Genomic DNA, 21,672 nt, shown 5'->3' on the forward strand with positions numbered 1-21,672 from the left:
TGATCTCCCCTCACTCTTCTAGATGCTGGTGTAAGAAAATAAGGCCACTCCAGGGAGAGATGCTCTTTTTGTACAGTCTCTTCACATCCAAAGCGCACCATATGGAAGGGTATACGAGCTGTCTGCTGTGACCAAGCCCTTAAAAACAAAATTCACAATTGCTCCTCAAAATGAAGGGCGGGGTAATCTTGTCTGTTTCCGCAACATACTTCGGCAGCTCCAGCATGTGGGGGATGTTATTGCATGTGCTCTCCGAGCAACAGAGATAGGCCGGCACATTTGATCTCTGCTTCAGCTGTGTTCTTCGCCCCAGCTAGCGCGCCTTTACCTCCGAGTAGAACGTACGATGCACAGGAGGGTGTTATCAATTTGAACTTAATATGAAACAAGATGGCATAGCAGGTGTCAAAAGCCAGTTCAGAATGTGCACATAGTTGCTATAATAATAAAAAAACAAACATAAAGTTCTTTACGCCACTTTAGTCAGTCCTACATTGCTTGTAAGAATGAAGGGTAATGAAATTTTTGTTGAACTTTGAAGTTCAATAAAGTAGGAAATATAAGCTCATGCAAGATTATGGGTATTTAAAGAAAATCACAGTTATGTGGCTAAAGAACCTTGGTCATTTAACGCTCAGGTTTATAGGGATGCAAAAGAACCTTACTTTGCCCAGTGAACACTTCCTTTGTATGGCGTCAGTTCACCCAACATTCCAGCTAGAAGAGTTGTCTTTCCACTTCCCACTGGTCCTATTATTATGGTGAGCTTTCCTGGAAAGAGGGGAGCAGTTGTTACATTCACAGACACTTCAATTACATTGATGAAATTAATCGAGACAGAAGTTACCAGTTCAGACGCTTGCTTACCGGTGGGCACTGTAATATTCACATCCTGAAGGATTGGAATTTTGGTGTTATTGTCGTACGTGAAGTAAGCGTGGTTCATGTTAATCACAGCAGGGCTGTCGATGGGAGAGTAGGCATCCGACAAGAATACATCAGAGTCATCACCCGTGGATGCTAGGAACTTGTCTAGCAGTTCACTGTCTCTGATGTTGAGCTGAAAGGCATGAAGTTTAGATAAAACAACAAGTGCTGTGAGTGGTTAGCAGCATTCTATACAATACAGCTTCAAGCAATGTGGTTAAAAAATATGAGGAAAAAAGTAACACCACAAAGTGTACTGCAAGAATTTGCAGTTGTGAGTTCCGCGAATACGGGCTAGAAGCACTGCAGAACGTTTCACTGGCGAAATGCTCACGGATTGCTTTGACAGATCTTAGATGAAAGAGGGGGATTGATCAGACTAGTTTCTTTTGTTAGACCCAACCTGATTGAAACCAATAGATAAAAAGGCTACAGAAGGTATAGGGGTGTTATTTGTATGTGCAGTAACACATTATGACATAGATAGAAAGGATTAAAGTGGAAGACAATCTAACTTGCAGCAGGCAGGGACCAACCCTACAACTTTCGGGCAATGCACGCAGTGCTCTAGCAATTAAGCCACAGTGGGGTCATCACTTCCTATCCACTATATCAAGTACTATTTGTTTTAGTGTATAATCCTAGAATCGTTAGCCAGTGCTTGACGGCGAGCGGCTAGGCTCTTTGGGAACGCATCTTGAAAATTCAACAACATAAAAGTGTGTAACAAATCACAAGTGTCAGAGAAATGTGAGAAACGTGACTTGGAGTAATGCTTTAAGCTCAAATGTGACCTTACCAGCACACTGCCGCTCTCAGGGTGGAACTCGACAACAGCCTTAGGGGTGTCATCTTTCTTCCTCCATGGGGCCTCAGTGCCAACTTCAGGCTGGCTAAGGAATTCTGACAATCTTTTTGTGCTCACCTGAAATGATGTTTGCCAATCTTTCGTAAAAGCCTCATGCATTTGGAAGCACTTGGCTTTCAGAGCGCATCACACCTCAACACCAGAATAAACAAGTGAATGAATACCTGGTGCATTCAATTCCATGAGCAGAATGTTTGCCTAAGTGCATCTTACTGACCAAACCTGTTCACTAAGAGCGATTTTGTCCCATTAAAATGTATCCTGTCATCACTTGTATGGCCCGGCAAAAAGGTCTACAAGACATGGGTTCAACACTCACATCTCTTCTCAGTGTAAGATACAGCACTTCTACTTCCAAGTATTGTTCTGTAGGTTCCAGAAACCACCACGTATTGAAACTCTGAATTAATAATAATATATTCTTACCTGATGAAAATTGTGATATTTTAGAAAATTCTGCAACTCTTGAGCCTAAGTTCTTAAATGTAAATGTAATAATAACAAAGAAAACATCTTATTTAGATGATGGTGGCTTGACAACAAGATTTTTCATTTTCCAGTGGCTGCTTGTACAAGCAACAGTAACAAACATCAACTTTGAAATTTAAATGCTTATAAATCTAACTCTTTCTTGCTTCATTCCTCACTTCCAGCTTTCTTGCTTCATTCCTCACTTCCAGCGCATTCATGTCAACGTCAAGGTTTATCACAGAGCTAACTTCTTTAACTACAACCTAACAACATCAACATTGTGAAAAAAAAAACTACTCACAATAGCATTGATGACAATCGGGATGACAACAGGAATGATGTACAGTGGAACGGTGAGCTGATTGAACAGGGCAAGCCCAGAGAATACTTGTGCGGGCGTGAGTGGCCTGCCTTCAATTACAGAGTAGAGAGAGAATGTCTGAAAAGTAAATGTAAGCAAGTCTTACAAGCCAGTGGCACTGCATTCTTGTAAAATACAATTCCAAAACAGCTTCTTTTTGTTCAACTGTCACCTGCATCATCTTTTGTTCTGGCAGTAGTCACGACACCACATAACGTTTTTGAAAAAGGCAACAGCTTACTATTGACAGCAAGGCCCCAGCGATAACTTCTATACTATTACATGTGTACCTAATGCATCACACCAGGCATTTAATCTCTGATGAAGTGTTGCAGTTGTGTTGGTTAGGATACTGGCGTGCTGTTGCTTTCATGGGCAGTTCCTGCCATGCAATAAGATCCACTCTTGAACGAAACCACACCGGTACACAACAAAGCGTTCTAGAGTCCTTGAAATGTTCGAACGGTGATTGGCAAGGAGCATTAGCTGGACATGCAACAATAGAAAATCAGTCTGCATCTGTCACTGTCCAATATCTGTAACTGGTGCTAATGTAATAAATACATTTCTTTCAACGGTGTACTATACTGCTTCTCAAATTTCCCATGTTTTTTTTTTTTTTTCACATCCGACGCACAATATTCTTTTACTATTCTCTGATTGCCTGACTGAGTTTGCTTTTTGTAAATATGAGGCAAGATGCTAGTATATTTAAGTTTGCATGCAAAGATAGCTGATAATTAGAACAATTTGATTAGAGACATAAAATAATGCTCACTACATCTTCAAAAATTCACCATGAAAACAGGATGCAGCAGTTTTGAGAATGGCAGCACAGTTTCAAAATTTATAATTTCAAAAAAGCAAACAAGAATCAAAAAGATTATTCAAAAGAAGAAACTGCTTCACGATTTTATACACAGGGTACTTACCACAAGGGTGAGCAAGATGGCAGAGCCCTGTGTGATAAAAGCTGAAAAAATGGGAAAGGAAGCAAAGAAAACAACAATTAGATGAAGTGATTTGCACATCAGTGATAAACTACAGGAATACACAAGGACTTGGATAACACTTGCTACTTGGGTACTTAGGTGAGACCACATAAATGTAAAAAAGTAAGAGTAATATCGGTAGTTCATGTGACATTCGTGCAATTAGCACTACCACTTAGTGAACAAACACAACTTCAAAGACGAATCACACTTGGTTCCGCTTTGCCTCATTGTGAAGCAAACAAAATATTATAAAAATGTGTTTAAATGTGTTTACACACTATTAAGGGCAACGAATATGGCATCCTTCCTCAGAACGGCAAGCTCCTCTCTTCGTATTTGCTTGACCATGTTGGCGTACACCCTCTCCCAGCCGTGGAGTTTCAGCAGCTTAATTCCTTGAAGTAATTCGCTTGTGTGTTTTATTCTCTTGTCAGATATTGACTGAAAAAACAAAACAGAAAGAAAGAAAGAAAGAAAGAAGGAAAGAAAGAGAAATAAAAGGAGGTATTTTACTGTGTCAGATGATGATGCAGATCTATATCAGCACAAGCACACAAATATCAAGACAGCTGCAAGGAACAGCACCATACCACCAACAAAAACTGCACAAATAAAGAAAATGTCCAAACTGTTCCATTTTCACCAAATGCACACTGTGCTATGAAAAAGTCTATCGACTAATAATGCACATACAACCAAGAAACTTGAGCAATGACATAATAAAACAGGCTACATCGGCTGTAATCTCTGCAAAATTACAATTCGATTTTTCTTTTTGCAGTGCGGGCATGATTAAAAACCCTCTCCTATGTCTTAGTCTACAAGGAAGCTGGAATAGCATCCAACACAGTTCATATGCAGAAAATAAGCCGACTGACAAAATAAAGTATTAGAAGCTCCCTTTCAGCTCTGGCTGTTTTCTAAACCACTTCTGCCAATATGGAAAGAAAAATTGATGAAACTTAATTATAAAGTGTTTCGCTGCAATGTCTCTCACACCCTTAGTATTGCTTTTTGGACAATAAACTTCAGTTGTCATATAAAAAGAAAACATTTTGATTAGTTAATAGTCTTACATGTAACAAGGGCCATTTATTTATAATCTAACATTGCAAGATAGACGATTATACTAGACATGTTAGAATGTTCAAATTGTTGTTAAGCTATTTGGATTTGTTTTGAGTTTAAACTATAGAACATTTCAAAGTATTCGAAGTGAACGAATTGTTACTAATATATTAATCTGCATGCAACCCCTCTAAAAGTGGTTTTACTGCAGCAAGGAGATGCTATACTGTGAATACACCTTACCAGGAAAAACCCGCACTGCCACAGAGCCCCACTTCAAGTAGCATTGCCCTCACATCAATTAATCATTCTTCAAGTTTAAAAGCTTGCTATAATGACTGATATGCTTTAAGTATCCAAGATTTTAAATGTAACATATTTTACAGGTCACCATTAGCATTCTACCGAAATGTAAATCTTGCTAGTATTCCAAGTTGCTTCCTATTCCTTTGAACGAAAAGGAATTACATGTTCACATGCCTTGTTTGAATATATATTATGTGGGTTAGTTAAGTCATGACAAACATGCTCATTTTTCTTAATAATATGTTATATATACTATGCTAATTCTATTAGAAACTGTTAAACAAAGTCACTATTCGCTTCGACATCGCCACCAACCTAAAATTTACTATTCGCACAAGCTTACATAATGCCAAATTGACAAAGATACTAAATATTGTAGGAAAATAGCACTCAGCAGGCGAGCTTTGGTGTGCATTCAGACATAAACAAAGGCACATTCCTGTGCCAAACAATTCGGGGACCATTGCCATTTAGCAGATATACAAGCACTGTTTAGCAGTGTGTTTTATCCATGAAAAAACATTTTAGAGCGCATTGTACAGATGTAACATAGCACGCATGTATGTTCACGCATGTGCTAATCATACATGTGGATTCCATATTACATGAAAGCCGGCTGAAGTTTGTACCACTTCCCTGGTATCGCATAAATTGACATTGCTTCCCAGTGAAGAAACTATTGGCCACTCTTTATATAGTAATTCAATCTTTCTTTCTTTTGATAATAGTTTGTTTTAATATCCATTAAATGTGCTGAAATGTTTGTCCAAACAGCTCTCTATTCAAGAGGCTGCAAGTATCCGCTAAAATAAAGAGGCTATAAAGGCAAGGAGGAGGCACAAGCAAAAAGAGCTCAAGACAACCTAAAGGTAGCATTTAATATAAAGTGGGTCGCAGCTATCACAGCAACCTTCAGCACCTTTTTAGACCACTCTAGCTATCAGAGCACACGAAGAGACATGCAGCAGCATTCATGAACTCGAGCACTTAACCCAGGTCGACGTCAAAGTGTTGAAGATAAGGCAGCCCCTTGAAACGCCCTGATTACTCAGAGGATTTCCGGTCTTTTGGCTGCTCAGTGAGCGCTTGTATTGTAATCGGCTACAGCTTCTGCAAACACAGCAGGCTTTCTCTATGCTTATTCATGCATATTTTTCAAAACATACGATTGTTTGAAAAAAAAAAATTGATAAGACAGCCGACGTATGACAAATGCACTGACCCAAGACTTTACAACTGAAAAAAAAAGAGGAAAAAGACAAACTTGGTTTTAAGCGCAACAGCATTAAAAAGCTCGTTTCGCAAAATTTCCGGCTTCGGCATCGTTGGCTGTGAGCAAAAAATCATCTTGTATATGACCGAAAAATCGAGAAAGATGCCAATAAAATAAATAATAAAAACTCTGAGCCTGAGTGAGGATCGAACCCGGGTCGTTTGCATGACAAGCAGATGTCCAACTACGCAGCACACAGGATGAAGGCAACTTGCTCTGCTTGGAAGCGCAGTGAATGTAACTTTCATGCTTTACAAACACATGTGTCCCATATACATGCTTTACAATACAACATGTAATATTGCCGTAATAATGCATGGTAAGAGTGTACATTGTGATAGGGGGTCAAGACATGTGATTAATAACTTCATGGTTTAAAGGTGGCCACCCACTACAAAGGCACACACGTTACCACGCCTATTCCCTTAATTTAAGCCACGTAGTAAGCGCATAGCAAGTTTGAAAAAATTTCACGCGAATAACTTCTTGTGGTTTAAAGCATGCAACGTATTACAAAGAATACAGCCATATGCGAAAGTTTCACTGACACAAGCCGCTTTCAACTTTCATGATTACATTGTAGTAGTAATCCACAGTTTAAACATCTCGAGTACCTAACATCACACAATCACAAGAATCGATGGTGTTCCTCCAGAAGGACCGAGATCGCAGTTACCAAAATACAATGCCGAGTCCCCCCACTGAATTTTTACCTACACAGGTCTGGTCTCGTACAGTCACCTTTATGCCTCCATTGCAACGAGTGTGAATCTCTTGATCATTTCTTTCTAACATGCAGATTATTCACCAATCAGAGGAAAAGACTTCTAGACGAACTGCTTCGAAGGGTGAGATTAAATTTATCCCTTCCGGTTCTTCTTTTCTTTGGGGTTACCGTGCTGGGTTTTAGCCACAGGAGCGTTTGCGAAGCCGTTTGCGATTTCCTTCGGGAGACGAGAAGAATAGAACGTGAAGTTCACCGTAAAAAAAAATTATCAAAATCAAGCATATTCCTTAAAAACTTAACATTTCGAAATTATGAACATTTTCTTTTAAATAGCAAGACACCGTTTGTTTCATGACCGATCCCCCATGGTGGGTTGCGCCAGGATAAAAGGGACAAACAAACAAACAATAAAAAGTATGCACTAAGTGTTTAAAGTGCACACTCGAGACAGGATATCACTGTCGCGTTCATCTCTTAAAGGCGAAGCTTAAGGGTCCCCCAATTTTTCTGGTTGGTCTGCCTTTGATGTTTCGAGCTTGCTTGATGTGGTCAGCTTTTAAGCAAAAAACAGGTATTTTGAGCTCTTTTTTTTTGTTTGTTAAGATAAACAAAGTGCTTGTAAACTCCAAAGAAGTGATACCGCTCTGCCTTAGCTTGAAAGCTGGTTTAGCCTTCAGCTAGAAGTGAGGCCACTGCTGCCGAAATATGTAACTCGAATGTGGTACATGTCGAAAACAAACACTGTAGATTTTGAGGATGCATTGAAGGTACATTTTTAGACTTTAGAAGAAACCCCGTGTGAAGATTGAACAGATCTTACATAAACAAGGACAGCACGAACAAAAGACCAATGGGGCACCAAAGACCTTCCTAAGCAGGAATGATCAAGATACAGAGCTCACCGTACCAAAGACTCTTTTTGCAGCTCGGACAGCTTGGTGCAGATCCAATACTGCAGTGGGGCAAGTACGTAGATAGTCGCTGCGCCCACGAGGGCGCTGTATCCCAACTGCTTGTACAAAAGCACCAGAAGGATGGTCAGCTGAAATACAACAGACAAAACTAATTAAGAGTTTTTTGGTAAAGTAACTTGAAGTGCCTAAAGACTAAACCAAGTTCTAATAACTCGTCATCTATCAGCTTCCCTACGAACTGGTGAAGCATAGCGTGGATAGTAGCTACACAACATGCGAACGGGGCGTAAAGTTCACAGAGCTCATATGACGGTGACGAAATGAAATGCTGTCAAGCATTTCAATGCACTACCTCGCTTGTCGAAAATTCTCAATACTGTTACATTTTGCATTAATTTTCGTCAGAGCCTACAACCACAGAATAATGGTTCTAACACTGGGCCTCCGTGCAAGAGGTCCTTAGTTTGATTTTTGTGGAACGAAAGTTTTTGAGCGAGTTTCTCATTTGTAAAATTTATTTTGTAGCTCGTTGAACAGTAGCTGTATCCTAATGTTTACGTCCTTTTTTGTTTTTTGACATTTGAAGGCACTGTTACAGATGAACAACTCAAGCACAATTCGTCGTACTTTTTCTTATAACCTGACTTGTAATGCTGACACATAATAATCATGTCAGCTTGGCAAACACTTCCAAGAGGCTCCATAACTCACCTTTCCCTGATCAGATGTGATAACATAATCTCACCTTGACAGGAACAGCCCAGATGTAGTGGCCCATGGAGAACAGCAGCATCACATTGAAGGAGTCAACTGACATGTGATTCACAGCCATGCCCACGTCAATGTCACTGGCAAGGGACAAAGACTTAAGGTATACCAGACTCTGAAATAATTGCGACATTCATGCAGAGTGAGCGTTTAGTGTCAATTCATTCATTCTTCCGTGATTTACGGCACTCCCCATGTTTCCCAATAAACAACACAAAGGTTCCCAGAAATGCTATTTCCACAGGGTCTCGCGCGAGGTACCACGTTGTCGGCATCATTTGACAACATGCTACCTTCACACCACAAATACCACAGATATTTATTCTAAATTGGCGTTTCAGATTTTTTCGCTCTTATGAATAGCATAACCAACAAGCTTTTCATGAAAAGAGTGAAATCAACACCAAAGGGGAACACGCAGCACTGCCTTTGCAGGTGATAAAATTTTTCAACAAATATTCCCAGGCTAAGTTGGCCGATATAAATATTTAAAAAAAGAAAGAAAGAAAGCAAGGAAGAAACTTTTCTGTGAGATCTCTTCCAGGATTGTTGTATTTTTCACTCACGACAAACCATAAGCAACATGCGGAACAAACCTATGTAAGGTAAAAGCTGTCATGTATTCGCCAAACAGAAACTGCAGCAGCGAGTCTGCAAACACATTGTTTATGACTCAATAAATATAACTTTCAGAGAGGCCTTTCTTGAGTTACACTTGCTTAAAGCATTCAAGAGAAATAGAGTAATGTTACCTTCAAGAACAAACTCAAACATAAAATAACTAGGCCAGCCTGTAACATATGTTAAAAGGAAAGATTTGTAGACTGAAACTAACAAAAGAAGAGGTATACATGTCTGCATCCTTAGATATTATATTAATATACTTCTTACTTTCTCGTTACATTTTTACAACATGTTTCAGCAGGTTTTTTTGTGCTGTGCCAATACTTGTAAGACTGCATGAATGAGCTTTAGAGCTGCCATGCAAAATTTAATTTGCAGAAGTCTCACTTTTGATCTTGAGATTCCAAGAGACAAGAATGTGATGTCTGAACAAATTAACTGTTCCTAGTTGCACTCATCACTCCTCTTAAAAAATCAGAGCTGAATGGAGAGTCACGATTTAAACTGGAAAATACATATTGCTATGTAAAAAGCTCAGCAATGTTTGCGTTGTGATGTTTACATGCCACCAGTTTTACAACGCACCAACTTTGAAGGCCATTTATTTACCTCTTTCTTATAAGCGGTTATCGTACTATATAGAATTATGAGCCCGTATAAATGATGCTTACTTAAAGCCCTAATAGTGTTGCAGAAGCAAGCAGTTCATTTTTTGTCGTGTTCAAGTTATGCAGCTCCTACCAAGCCACTCATGAACAAACTTTAAAACATGCCCTTTAGCTCCCTCACGAACTATCGAACTGCAATTATGGTGTATAACTGTATAATTGAAAATAGTCAATTTTACTGTTTATCATTTGTGCCTTCCCCATATCAAGCAAGAGGCTATGAGTGCGGTAACTTTTTATAGCCACAAGTAAAAAAAGCACATGGCAAAAAGTTGCTGTCTGGAGTAAGTTGCACTTCCTGAAACAGTCTTCTTGTTCAATAAAACTAAGTAAATACATTTCTGTTAACCTGAAACGCTATTAAAAGGACCTGAATTGATGTTTAAATAAAACTACAATATGTTACGTGAACAAACATATAAAATACACATCAAATACCTGTATACACACATAGAAATGTTAAAACTATTATTTAGTATAGACTATACTTCTGTAATTTTTCATGTATTGATAAACCATTTCACGCTAAACAATCATATGCTTCTGAAGTATTTTTCATTTTAAAATTTTATAATTCAAAGAAGAAAAATTCATAGTGAAAATTAGCATGCCAGTGCAGGCGCTACACACATGCGTCACATATAGTCCTTGTTTAGAGACAGCCAACAGGAACAACGAATTCTTCTGATGCAACGAACGCAAAATTTCAACCAATCCCCTTAAATGCAATCGCTCCTTCACACGTATCATAAAGCACTCATGAGTCGCACACGTCACACCTATTTTAAGATAACAAGTAGAACAGAAAATACCGCAAGATACATGCAGGTGAGTCAAGGCGATGCAACCAAGAGTAATGAAAGAAATGACAAGTGTGCCCTACAGATCTCTAACAGATCTGCACTGACCTCTCGAGATAAGTTTCTTGCACAGAGTAGTGAAAACAGGAATTACTGCATGATAAAGCTGACCACGTAGATACCCCATTTACGATAACCTGTGGCAATCATCCAGAGATTGAAAAAAAAAAAAAGATTCTATGTGCTGGAATGAGCTTCTTGCTTCTGCTTAAATGCACAAGAGCGAATACCACTTTCCGACGATCCTATAAAATGCGCACCTCTTTAGCAAAACTGCTACTAATTTTTGCTTAATTATTACGCTACTAAGATTGCAATTTATCTTTGGGCGATCAAATGGCTTCCATGATAAAGTTGACACTTTTGACTCGCATGCCTCCTTTATGACTAACTTATACTTTTTGTTCTTAATGTCAAGGGCTGACTTTTGCCCTTGTTGGTACGACATATTTGAAGTGATCTAGCACAGATTTTTTTTTTTTTAACGAAACAAGACGAAGAGGTCACACACAGGCACTGTGTGTCTCCTCTTCGTCTTGTCCCATTTCGAAAAAAAATCTGTGCTATATCACTTCAAAAATGTTCTTAATATATTATTGTATATTATCATCTTGTATTATTGTTTGTCCACATTTTGGCTTAATTTTTTTCCTTTGTAAATTAAAAGCACACAATTACCAAGGCTTATAACTGTTCATGGGCAGTGTAGTACTAAATTAACTGAACCGAACATTGCGATATCTTGCCTGGCTGAGAACAAACTTAGAAACTAGTTTAAGTCACCTGCAAGTCAGTCAAGTACAGCTAAAATGATAGCTTGTTTAGAAAGGAAGCAATGATGACATTAAAATTACCAGGAAAAGCTTATAAAGTCATGATTTTGTAACTCAATTGAGAGCACAGAAAGCAGAGCAACAGCAGACTATACTACGCGAAATAGAACCCAAACAGAACTTCGGTGCAATTCGAAGCATGTAAGAAAATTATTTAGTAACAACTCGTTGCAATGTAGAAGAGTGTGTGTGTGAATGCATATGTACAGTGCTTACGGATTAAAATGTGACATCAAAAGAATTTTTATAAACTCAAACCTCATTACAACAACGTTGCATCTTACACAAAAATAAGTTTGTTACATCTAAAAATTTGTTATAAAGGTATATTCATAACACTATATGTTGCAAGACTATTTTTATTTACTTCATTATAACCAATAATTCTAATATATAACTGTTATAACCAATATGTTTGTGTATATATATGTGTATATATGTTTTTTTATAAGACATTTTCAATATTGCCACTGAACTTTATGTACCCACTCCTACTTGGGCCCGAATTGGGCCTGCAGTATTTATAAATAAAAATTTTCAAAATTTGTTACTATGTCAGTGTTAGCTATATCGAGGTTTGAGTGTGTAGTACAATAACTGGTGGCACAAGTTCTACAGATAGCCGCATGAAGTAGCTAGCAATTTGGCCCCTAAAGATAACGTTGGCTCTGGCACAAGTTTTCGAGTGAAAGTTGCGCCAGTCTGACATGACATGAAAGTATGCATATTATTTAACTCAAAATTGTTGGGTTTCAATCTGTAAGCACTGTATGTGACTATGTACATGCGGAGGTATTCGTACCCTGATATACACGAAGCATCATGATTGTGACAGCTGTTATTACAGGCCGCCCAACTTACCTGGAGTGCAGAGCGCACGTGAACACTTTCCATGATGGCCATGTGGTTGAAGTTGTTTGAAAATGTGCTCTGCATGAAGGTAGCGATGAGGATAATGAAAGATAAGATGTAGCCATTGCTCAGGACTTCACCTGCAGTTGGATACAAGTCCGCACTCTGCAACAAAGCAAAACTTTATGTGAGACGAGTTGCGACTCTGAATTATCTTGCAAAGACTTTGCAATAACAAGCAGTAGAAAAAAACACATTCGTGTTTTGTCTGTGAAGGCACTCATATTGATTACAAGAGACTACAAGAATAACAGTCAAATTAATAATATTTATTCACTTATTTCATACACATTCTTAATATACATTAGGCTCTAGCGTAAAAGAAATGGCAAATGTCGGTACTATGTAGATAAACTAATCGATAAAGAAATGCTACATTGCATAACATATTATGACGGGGTTGTGTCAGATGCCCTACACTAGATTCATGGAGTACTTGAATGTGGAAGCTCATACTGTAAGTCACATTTTCACAGTCACCGTCAATCGCACATCGAGTGGCTTTCAGTGAAGCTATCCAACAGCTCCTGTACACCTGTAGCGGTGGTGACTAACGGTTGGGTCACTACCTATTAGGCTAATCATATGGTGGTTTTGGGACGTTAAACCCCACAAATCAACCAACTACCTGTTAGGGTAAATTTCTACTTGGCAGTGAATTGAAAACACTAATTGCTTCTATGAGAAGATGCTAGTGTATTATAAAAATACACAATTACAGAGGCATCATATTGGAATGAAGCTAAAGATAAATAATTTTTAAGCATCGCTACATATGTGACACAATTGGCGATTTCGTTTTGTCACTCAAGTTCTCTACCCAGATTCAAGCAACTCAAACATACACTTGCCATATTTATGGATACAACAGGGAATCTACCTTTATAGATGTGATCTCATCTGGGTGAATAAGTTGCTAAAGAGCAGGGTAATCATACTTGCTGTAAGCCCTTTACAATTAATGTACAATCTAGAAAAGCCTTCTGGAAAAAGTACAGGCACATCAAAGTAGCAGTGCAAATGGCTTACCGAATTAGAGCTTTTGTTTGTGGTAACATCGTCCACATACTCCAGTATGAGGCTGATGGACAGGGGACCTACCAAGCCAATGACATCCCCTATCACTTTGATGAGACCACCTGCTAATGCAGTCCTCCAATATGTCTTCAAGTAGCAACACCACAGTGACACCATCGTGCCTTTTGCCTCTGCCTTGGCCTGATAAGATAGCAAAGTCAGTTTGGCAATGGTGGGGTCAGAGTGATAAACCAAAAACATTCAGTTAACCCACTTATAGAAAAGCACGAGAAGAAACAAAAACCAGAAAGAAGGAACGAAACAGAAAGGAAAGAGACAAAAATAGTTTCAAGGATATTGATGAAGATGTCATGTTGAATACAACTTTGACATGCAAAATCACCGTATCTTTACTAGTTACCCTTGCGTTCCGTTACCGGTTCTCAACAAAGACAGGTCATGAAAAAGTAGGCTCTGAATATTTTTTTTTTTTGCGGAATAAGTACCTCTTTTGCACCCAACAAAAAAATTGTTTGATAAGTGCTAAAAAATCATTATCAATAATTTTTAAATAATAAATATTTGCTGAAGTTCTAAGCTACAAAAAAAAACAGATATCTATACTCCACAAAGTGATTTTATAGTTTCATATATATATATATATATATATATATATATATATATATATATATATATATATATATATATATATGCCATGTTATTTTTAAGCATGGTTGTGATCTTACAAAATGACATATCGTGAGTGACTGCATGAAATTCCAAACTTCAAACAAATACAGCCTGTAGACTAAACCAAGAATTACAGCAAGCACAGTGATAGGTGATACGAAAGAAAAGAAATTACCTTCTCTTTTGAATAAACATAATTAAATCGCTGAAACTGGTTTTCATTCGTATGTTTCTGGAAGAAAAAGAACAGTATTTGTAAAAAATAGTCTGATAAACTTCCAAATGAGCTACCATTTATAAATAAAAAAAAATAGCCACAGCACATATTTAAAGACTTGCCAGGTTTTTCAGTAGGTTAGTGGGATTATGAGGTGTTTAACAGCTGGATACTGCATCGGATGAAGGTGCTACACACAATATTTTTGTAATAAAGAGATAGCAGAGGAAATTTAATTGAGCCGTACTAATATATTGCTCTGTAACACTAGAGAGCTTATTTTTTAGCGAAAGATGGCTTTTAGAACGAAAAACTGATAAAATCCAGCATGAAGTTCTCACATGAACTGACTGCTTCAGATAACGCAAATTGTGAAAATGCTTCCATGAGGGTGATGTACAGCCTATCAAGCAGAAATAATCCAGTGCTGCTGTCTTAAGCCCATCAAAGGTAAATTTGGCAATGTTCCTAAAGTACTGACTATGGGAAAATAAAAAGAAAGAAAGGTGCGAATGCATGTGAAAACACCCCGAACAGAAAATCGCAATTTGAGTGAGAAGTTCCGCCTTTATTTTATTACCCTCTAGTACTAACATGACTTGTTTGTGAAGTTCTAGCAAAAAGTTTTAAACAATCATACAGTACTCTTATAAACCGAATTATGAGATGACTGAAGCTCTTGGGTGCAGTGGTATTTGAATATCTCTATTAAAGATGCAACTTCAATGCACCTTCCATACTCTCATATGTGTGCTTTGGCACAGATAATGATATGCTACAAATTTGTACAGGCCTAATATAACAAAGTATACTTAGGGTTCTTTATTTTTTTTACGTGCTAATCAGTATATGTGATAAAAAGAGATAACTTGTTGAATGATTTCTTCCTATATAAGCCCACCATAACCCATCGTAAAATTTACTGGTTATATTATTGAGGAAACTCCTCTTGTGAGGTGCTGCCAATAGGAGGATTCTGATTTAGGTGACTTGTTGATGATGAAACAGAACTGGTTGTCATATAAGAGTCTGTGTCTTCAATTTAGTTTTAACAACACTTATGGCACCCTCATTGAAGCTTTTGCATAATAACAGGAAAAGAGCTACATTAACCAGAAAATATGAAACACTCAGAATGATAAAAGCCAGAAGTTTGAAATTATAGTCTACCCTACGAATGAAAATATGAGTTCATGAGGTGTAGCCACAGGCAGAGTATATTAGTGCCAACTCTGCGAAGAAGGACTGCAGAAAATGCGTTTACGCACACGTCCGCGTCACGAATGAATGGAACGCACTAGCGCATTCCTGTCGCTCCTGAAACGACCTGAAATACGACAGGCCACACATATTTTTAAAAAGAGTTCCCTCGAACAAACAACACCAGACCAAAGTTAGGTACACATGCTTCAGTGAACGTAAACAATGGAGCTAGGCTGGAAAATATAGCAAATGACATAAGGGGATGCGCCTTTACTTCTGGCAGGAAGCCAAGGTCAGCCAGCTCTAATGGACGACGGTAGCCTTGTCGCAGGAGAGGCACCAGCCAAAAGAATGTGCACTTGGAGAGCAGCGATGCACGGCTGTATCGGTAGGTGACTTGGTCGTCTCCGTTGGCTTCCCCTCGGAGCTCCGATTTGCACTGGTACGCCTGTGATGAGCAGAACTGTCAAAGTGGAACATCCACGTCAATTAAGAAGTGCTGTACTGTTCCATGCAGGAACAATACTCTACAAACTTAATCATATGAATAATTCGTTAACACGAGTTGCAACGGAGCCCACATTCCGACAAATGGACTTTTCTTCATCGAGGATTCAACTTCGCCTTCAGCGACACCCTATGTTAAAATGTTTTTCACAATTTCCAACTTTCTCGTTCCCCTGAACTGCTGCTTTTTATTAACTCATAGAGCTATAGGTAGCACTCAGAGGAGTGGAAAAGAATCAATACAAAGAAAGAAAAATGAAGAAGCTAATCTTATGGATGTTCGGATGAAGAAGTTATGCATGGATAATTTCTGCCTTAACTTGCTTGATGGTGTGCATATTACATCTCAACCTCATTACAACATAGACTACAAAATTTTTAAATCTTTGAAGGACTGAACAGCCTTGCTTAAGATGTACTAATTTGATGACCATGATAGCGCGCGCGCGCGCGCGCGCGCGCACACACACACACACACACACACACACACACACACACACACACACACACACACACACACACACACACACAAAAGGACCACACAGAAACATGCAAATAGGGAAAAGACATATGTGCTGAACTTCAACTTCAGTATTACGTTCATTGCTTAAGTATTTTGTCTATTTGTATGTTTCTGTGCGGTCTCTGTTTCATAACGGGCTGCATGCAGCTACCAGAAATGTTTTAATCATATGTTCCCGCACATTCCAAGTGATTTAAAGCCTTTTGGTGGTCGGAAAACGAGGGAATCGCAAATGAAAAGAAAAATATTTGAAGAATAATTTGCGCACCTAATTAATTAGGATTAACTGAGGAATGTGCTACTTCTTTGCATCTGAGCAAGAAGTGCGAGAGAAAAAAAAACGCAATACACATCACATCAGTCAGTTCGTAAGAACAACTCTGTGCAGAAAAAACAACAACAACAAAATCTGAACTCTTACCTTCTGCAAGAAAGTCGACAGCTCGACAAGGAACATTGCAATGTAGAAGACCAACCCAAACCAGGTGGCTTCCAGAGTTGCATGCTCGATGCCAAGGTCCTTTCCGTAGAGGATCACTAGCTTTGACATCTTCAACGCGACGACGCAAGACCAGAAAATCAGCAGCACGGAGAGCCTCCTCGGCCTGCCGTACTTTTCAACTTTATGGTAGTAATAAATTCCTAAAACGACGGCCACGATGGACGTCCCGGCGGCCAGCATGGGGTGAAAGTTTTGCCTGGGCTGCTCGCGCCTCAGCAGGATCAGAGCGCCGTCGGCCAGTTCGAACAAGTGGACGGCGATCACAGCGAACGTGAGGACCCATCGCGAGTTGTGCTCCTCGAATAGCGCATCCCGCGCACGGCGAGGTCGGTCCGAACAGAGGAGAAATGTCGCCACACACACCGTCAACGCTAGCGCGGCGTTAAGGATGCACGTTCCGAGATTGGCGATGCACTCCCTGTCAACGGTGTCGTCGAGCGTGATGCAAAAATCCGACACTGACATATCGCACGCTTTCGTAGGCGCACACACGAAACAACGGCCGGAGCGCACCCACGCGCGAGCTGCTAGCTCGATCAACCGAAGCAAAATCGGTCTCGTGTGGCCTGACTTTCGACGATGCGCGAACGGAGTCGCATAGTTTTTTTCTTCTCCAAGTCTCGTCAGCGTATTTTCCGAAAGACGAGTTCCGTCAGGAGCTAAACTTGCCGGGGAATCGCGCGAGCACCGCGCAGGTGCAGGGGAGTCCGCTCGGCAAACTCACCACGCCGCTCCAGGCCACTTTCTGTTTCGCTTGCGTCGGTGACGTAAAACGCGGGATATTTCTTCTGGCTCTTCAGCCGGCTATCAACAGGGAAGCTGTTGCGGGGAGACAAGCAACGAACATTACGGTCCGTAGCGGCGTCACGCCCACCTAAACGCATTAAACTCATTCGAGCCTCCTCAGCCTTCACGGCGGCAGCTTTAGGGCCAAAATTAAAAGAACAAGTGAAGAAACTTTTTAGTGTCTGAGCTTGCCCTTAGATGGCGACACCAGTTATAGTTGTCTTCTATTGGCTATTGGTTATTTCTGACTTTGTTTTAGACTTTTGGCTTGTTGGCTGGCACGTCTAAAGCAAACATGGCGGCCTCCTTGGAAAGCATCCCGAAAGATCTGCGGAACCTCAGAGCTTGTCTTTTGTGTTCAATGATCAAGGTAAACGCACTTCACAAGTTACTATGAGTGAAACAACAATGCGCGAATAAGCTCGCATGATCTAATGCATCGGTATCTTGTTTCTTGACCACTAATCGCTCCGCCACCGGCGGTTGCTAATGAAGCTTGACTGTGTTAAGCAGAGTGACTTCGTCGTGCTGCTTTAATAAAATGTAGTCGAAGAGACTCTATGTGAATAGCTGATTGAAAACATGCATGTACAGCGCAAACGAAACCAACGCGACTTCCTTTGTGCAGTATCTGACTTGCTCTTGTTGCTTATTTTCAGACTTTCGAGCAGTTTGAATTCGACGGATGTGACAACTGTGATGAATACCTTCACATGAAGAACAACAGGGACATGGTGTACGACTGCACGAGCTCAAACTTTGACGGGTATGTAGTGTCCACATTTCTTACTTCAATCGCGCCTGTGTCCTGTTTGACAACGAGTGCGAAACCGCGTGCTATTCCTGTAGGGTTTTGAAATACACTCCTTGTGTTTATGTAGTCCCCTCGAAAAGTATGCTACTAAGCCATATGGATCTTGTGTTCCGCGTCATTTGCGTTTTACTGGATGCCGCAGTGTAACACGAATGTGGTCTAAGCCGGTCACGCATCACGAATATGATAAGACAACTATGTTAACGCACAGTTTTATCTATGCAGCAGCAACAGCTGGAGATCAAACAAATAATTGTTGAAAACAGTGCCGATATATGTTTCTCTGAGCATGCTATGTGATTTTGTACCGTCTACTGTAGAAATAAGATCATACCGAAAGGAACAACTATACAGTTCTCGATTGTTGTTGTTTTTTTCCTTTATAACATAGGCAACTGAAGCGTGTTGGATTATGAAGAAATTTGAGAATACTAATTTGAGTTCAGTGTTGGCGTTGCAGTTTTCATAGCATTGCTTTGGTTTAGTGCATGATGAGTCGATCATTTCCCGAGCTTAGTGGGGAAAGAACCCTTGCCATATTTGAGTACTGCAAGTGTGCAAATATTGAAGGTACATCAGAGAGGAGGGATAATGTCTGCAAAGCACAAAACGAAAAATCTGTGCTGGGGAAACAGACGAAATTTCGAGCAAAAAGTGTCTGCGCATTCTCTTGAGAATGCCGTGCGCTTAGCAGGAGTCAGTCTCACTCGCTGCTCGAGGTGTGAATGTAGGATCATTAGTTATTAGACTCAACGCCGCCACTGAAAATCATTCTTGAATTTTGAAACTGGCGGCGCAATAGCTGAGAATGGGACGGGAATGTTTTTATATGGAGTTCTGACATCTGCTGATTAAACATGGCATGTTTGTAAGATGTTTAAGGTATTGCATTGATGTTGCTGTCCTTTGCATACCATGCACATACTTGCACACTTCTATCCACCCAGTGTCTGTTACGATCCTTCTTTCCTCTTCCGGAAGTTGATTATTCATTCAGGCTGACTTCTGAATGTTCCTGCAGCTGAAATCACCTTGCCTTTGGAAAATGTCAGCTCCACCGTCAGCAACCATGTTACAACACTGATGTTTTGTTGACAATTCATGTCTAAGAGTTCAAACAAAATGCTTTATTTGTGTAGGCCACACAGGGGATTCTGAAGTGATTTTAACATTTCGGTTGCTTTGTTTTGTTGTTTCCCTAATTTTCAGCATGATTGCTCTGATGAATCCTGAGGACAGCTGGGTGGCCAAGTGGCAGAGAATCAGTGAGTTATTTCGTGGTTGACTTCTCCATTTTATTTGATGTAGTGGTTGTGGAATCTCAGTAGAACAGTGTTTTCTGTTCGTTTGAAAGTTGTCATCCCATTTACCAGCTTTTGGTAACATGTTTGGAAATTGCAAACAGTAATCAAAGCTAATACTTTTCTCCATCTACTCAACTACTCATCTTCTACAACAGCAAGTGCAGCCAAAAATAGTTGCTAAAGTTTAATACCAAGTTAAGCTGCACAAGTAAAAAAAACAATTCTGTGCTGCTTTTCATGTTAGCGCAGGAGCCAGAGTTTCTCTTACCCGTCTTTTCTTTAACTTCCCATTGAACTTTCTCTCGGTGTTGTGGCAGACCGAGACAGACATTTGCAGCATTGATGCTGTGCACTGTTTTTGGCCACTAAGACCTTTAATGGCATTTTTTTTTAGCAAACTGTTCCTTGTCCAGGGAAACGAAAACTTGATCGGGTACGCACCACAGCTCTTGAGAAGCCCCACCACAGAGTAAAAATTAAATCAATTATTTCCTCGAGGAGGAACTATGCCGGTCGTGTAAACACTATCACCATTATAAACACGATAACTCGGCTGGCACGAACTCTCTTCATCCTCTTCTTGGCTCTCCGAACGAGTGGGCCATTATGCCCGGCGTGGCATTCTATCACTCGGATGGGAAAGAGAACGCATACAAAGGCAGTCGAGAAAGAGAAATAGAAAGGAATGAAGGGAATAAATACATGAAAATATGGGAAGACATAGAAATAGAGAAAGAAAAATATAGAGAAACAAGGATCGATATAGAAAAAAAGTGTAAAAGATAGAAAGAGAGAGAGAGTGGGGGAAAAAAAATGCTAGGCCTGCACAGAACGCGCAGAATAGTTGCAGCGAAAGCTAGCATAGCGGTCTTTCAGAGCCCACTGGGCCATAAATAATCATAATTTTTGTGTAGTAGGCCAGCATGCACTATGCTATCATTTGTCATTCTTTAGAAAAGCGTGGTATCGTCTGCACATTTGTTTGGAATTTTGCACAGTTTTTTTTATGCAGTGGCTGACAACGATGAAGAATTATGCCTGAAGTGGGTGTGCGCTACAGTTAATGGGTTATCAAGAACAAGTGTTCTAGTGGGTTGAAGCATTTGACAACCCACGGGGGTACTCAATTCGCATTGTCTGGCTCCGGGTTGTTCCTTTGCTGTTTTAAAACTTTTTATTACTCACATTAACGCGATTCCATCAACGAGTTCCAAGAACTGGCATAGCTCAACGGTAGAATACTGGGCTGGCACGCAGCGGAGCCAGGTTCAAATCCCATTGTTTCAGTGGTGTTTTTTATTTACTGAGTTTTTTTCTTTCGATACTGGTTACGGACACCAGCAGTGGTGGACAATAACGGGCCACGCGTGACCCGTGTTCTGATCTCATAACAGCTTTCGCTGTAAAAGGCAGTGAGACAAAAAAAAAAAGAGAGAGAAAAAGTAAATAAAAACAAAGAAGGCCCCAAGATCCGCTCTGCTTTCAGGCTTGGCACCACTTGTGCGGAGGTGCCGTAGTTTTTTGTTGTATGAGC

At 39.8% G+C, this 21,672-nt stretch overlaps 2 protein-coding genes across 4 annotated transcripts in view; one reads left to right on the forward strand and one right to left on the reverse strand.

Moving 5' to 3' along the window:
- The window catches only part of LOC119176927 (ATP-binding cassette sub-family C member 9-like), a 42,037-nt gene extending 24,087 nt beyond the window's left edge, over positions 1-17,950 (reverse strand). The window contains exons 1-13 of one of the 3 annotated variants that reach the window (XM_037428269.2): positions 17,154-17,950; positions 15,977-16,165; positions 14,458-14,514; positions 13,605-13,793; positions 12,525-12,680; positions 8,656-8,793; positions 7,904-8,038; positions 3,901-4,063; positions 3,560-3,600; positions 2,568-2,705; positions 1,727-1,852; positions 868-1,060; positions 666-771 (exon numbers count right to left, since the gene is read on the reverse strand). In XM_037428269.2, coding sequence (XP_037284166.2) covers positions 666-771; positions 868-1,060; positions 1,727-1,852; positions 2,568-2,705; positions 3,560-3,600; positions 3,901-4,063; positions 7,904-8,038; positions 8,656-8,793; positions 12,525-12,680; positions 13,605-13,793; positions 14,458-14,514; positions 15,977-16,165; positions 17,154-17,699 — 2,177 coding nt within the window. In that variant the 5' untranslated portion in view covers positions 17,700-17,950. The remainder of the gene's footprint in view (positions 1-665; positions 772-867; positions 1,061-1,726; positions 1,853-2,567; positions 2,706-3,559; positions 3,601-3,900; positions 4,064-7,903; positions 8,039-8,655; positions 8,794-12,524; positions 12,681-13,604; positions 13,794-14,457; positions 14,515-15,976; positions 16,166-17,153) is intronic. The other 2 variants (XM_075889196.1, XM_075889197.1) reach the window with 2 other exon arrangements.
- A 316-nt stretch (positions 17,951-18,266) lies between these two features.
- Positions 18,267-21,672, forward strand: part of spt4 (Transcription elongation factor subunit spt4) — a 36,114-nt gene continuing 32,708 nt past the window's right edge. Inside the window, exons 1-3 of the mRNA XM_037428275.2 lie at positions 18,267-18,390; positions 18,680-18,786; positions 20,044-20,099. Coding sequence (XP_037284172.1) covers positions 18,316-18,390; positions 18,680-18,786; positions 20,044-20,099 — 238 coding nt within the window. The 5' untranslated portion in view covers positions 18,267-18,315. The remainder of the gene's footprint in view (positions 18,391-18,679; positions 18,787-20,043; positions 20,100-21,672) is intronic.

This window comes from Rhipicephalus microplus, chromosome 3 (assembly GCF_043290135.1).
Source record: "Rhipicephalus microplus isolate Deutch F79 chromosome 3, USDA_Rmic, whole genome shotgun sequence".
In the NCBI taxonomy this organism is placed as follows: Eukaryota; Metazoa; Arthropoda; class Arachnida; order Ixodida; family Ixodidae; genus Rhipicephalus; species Rhipicephalus microplus.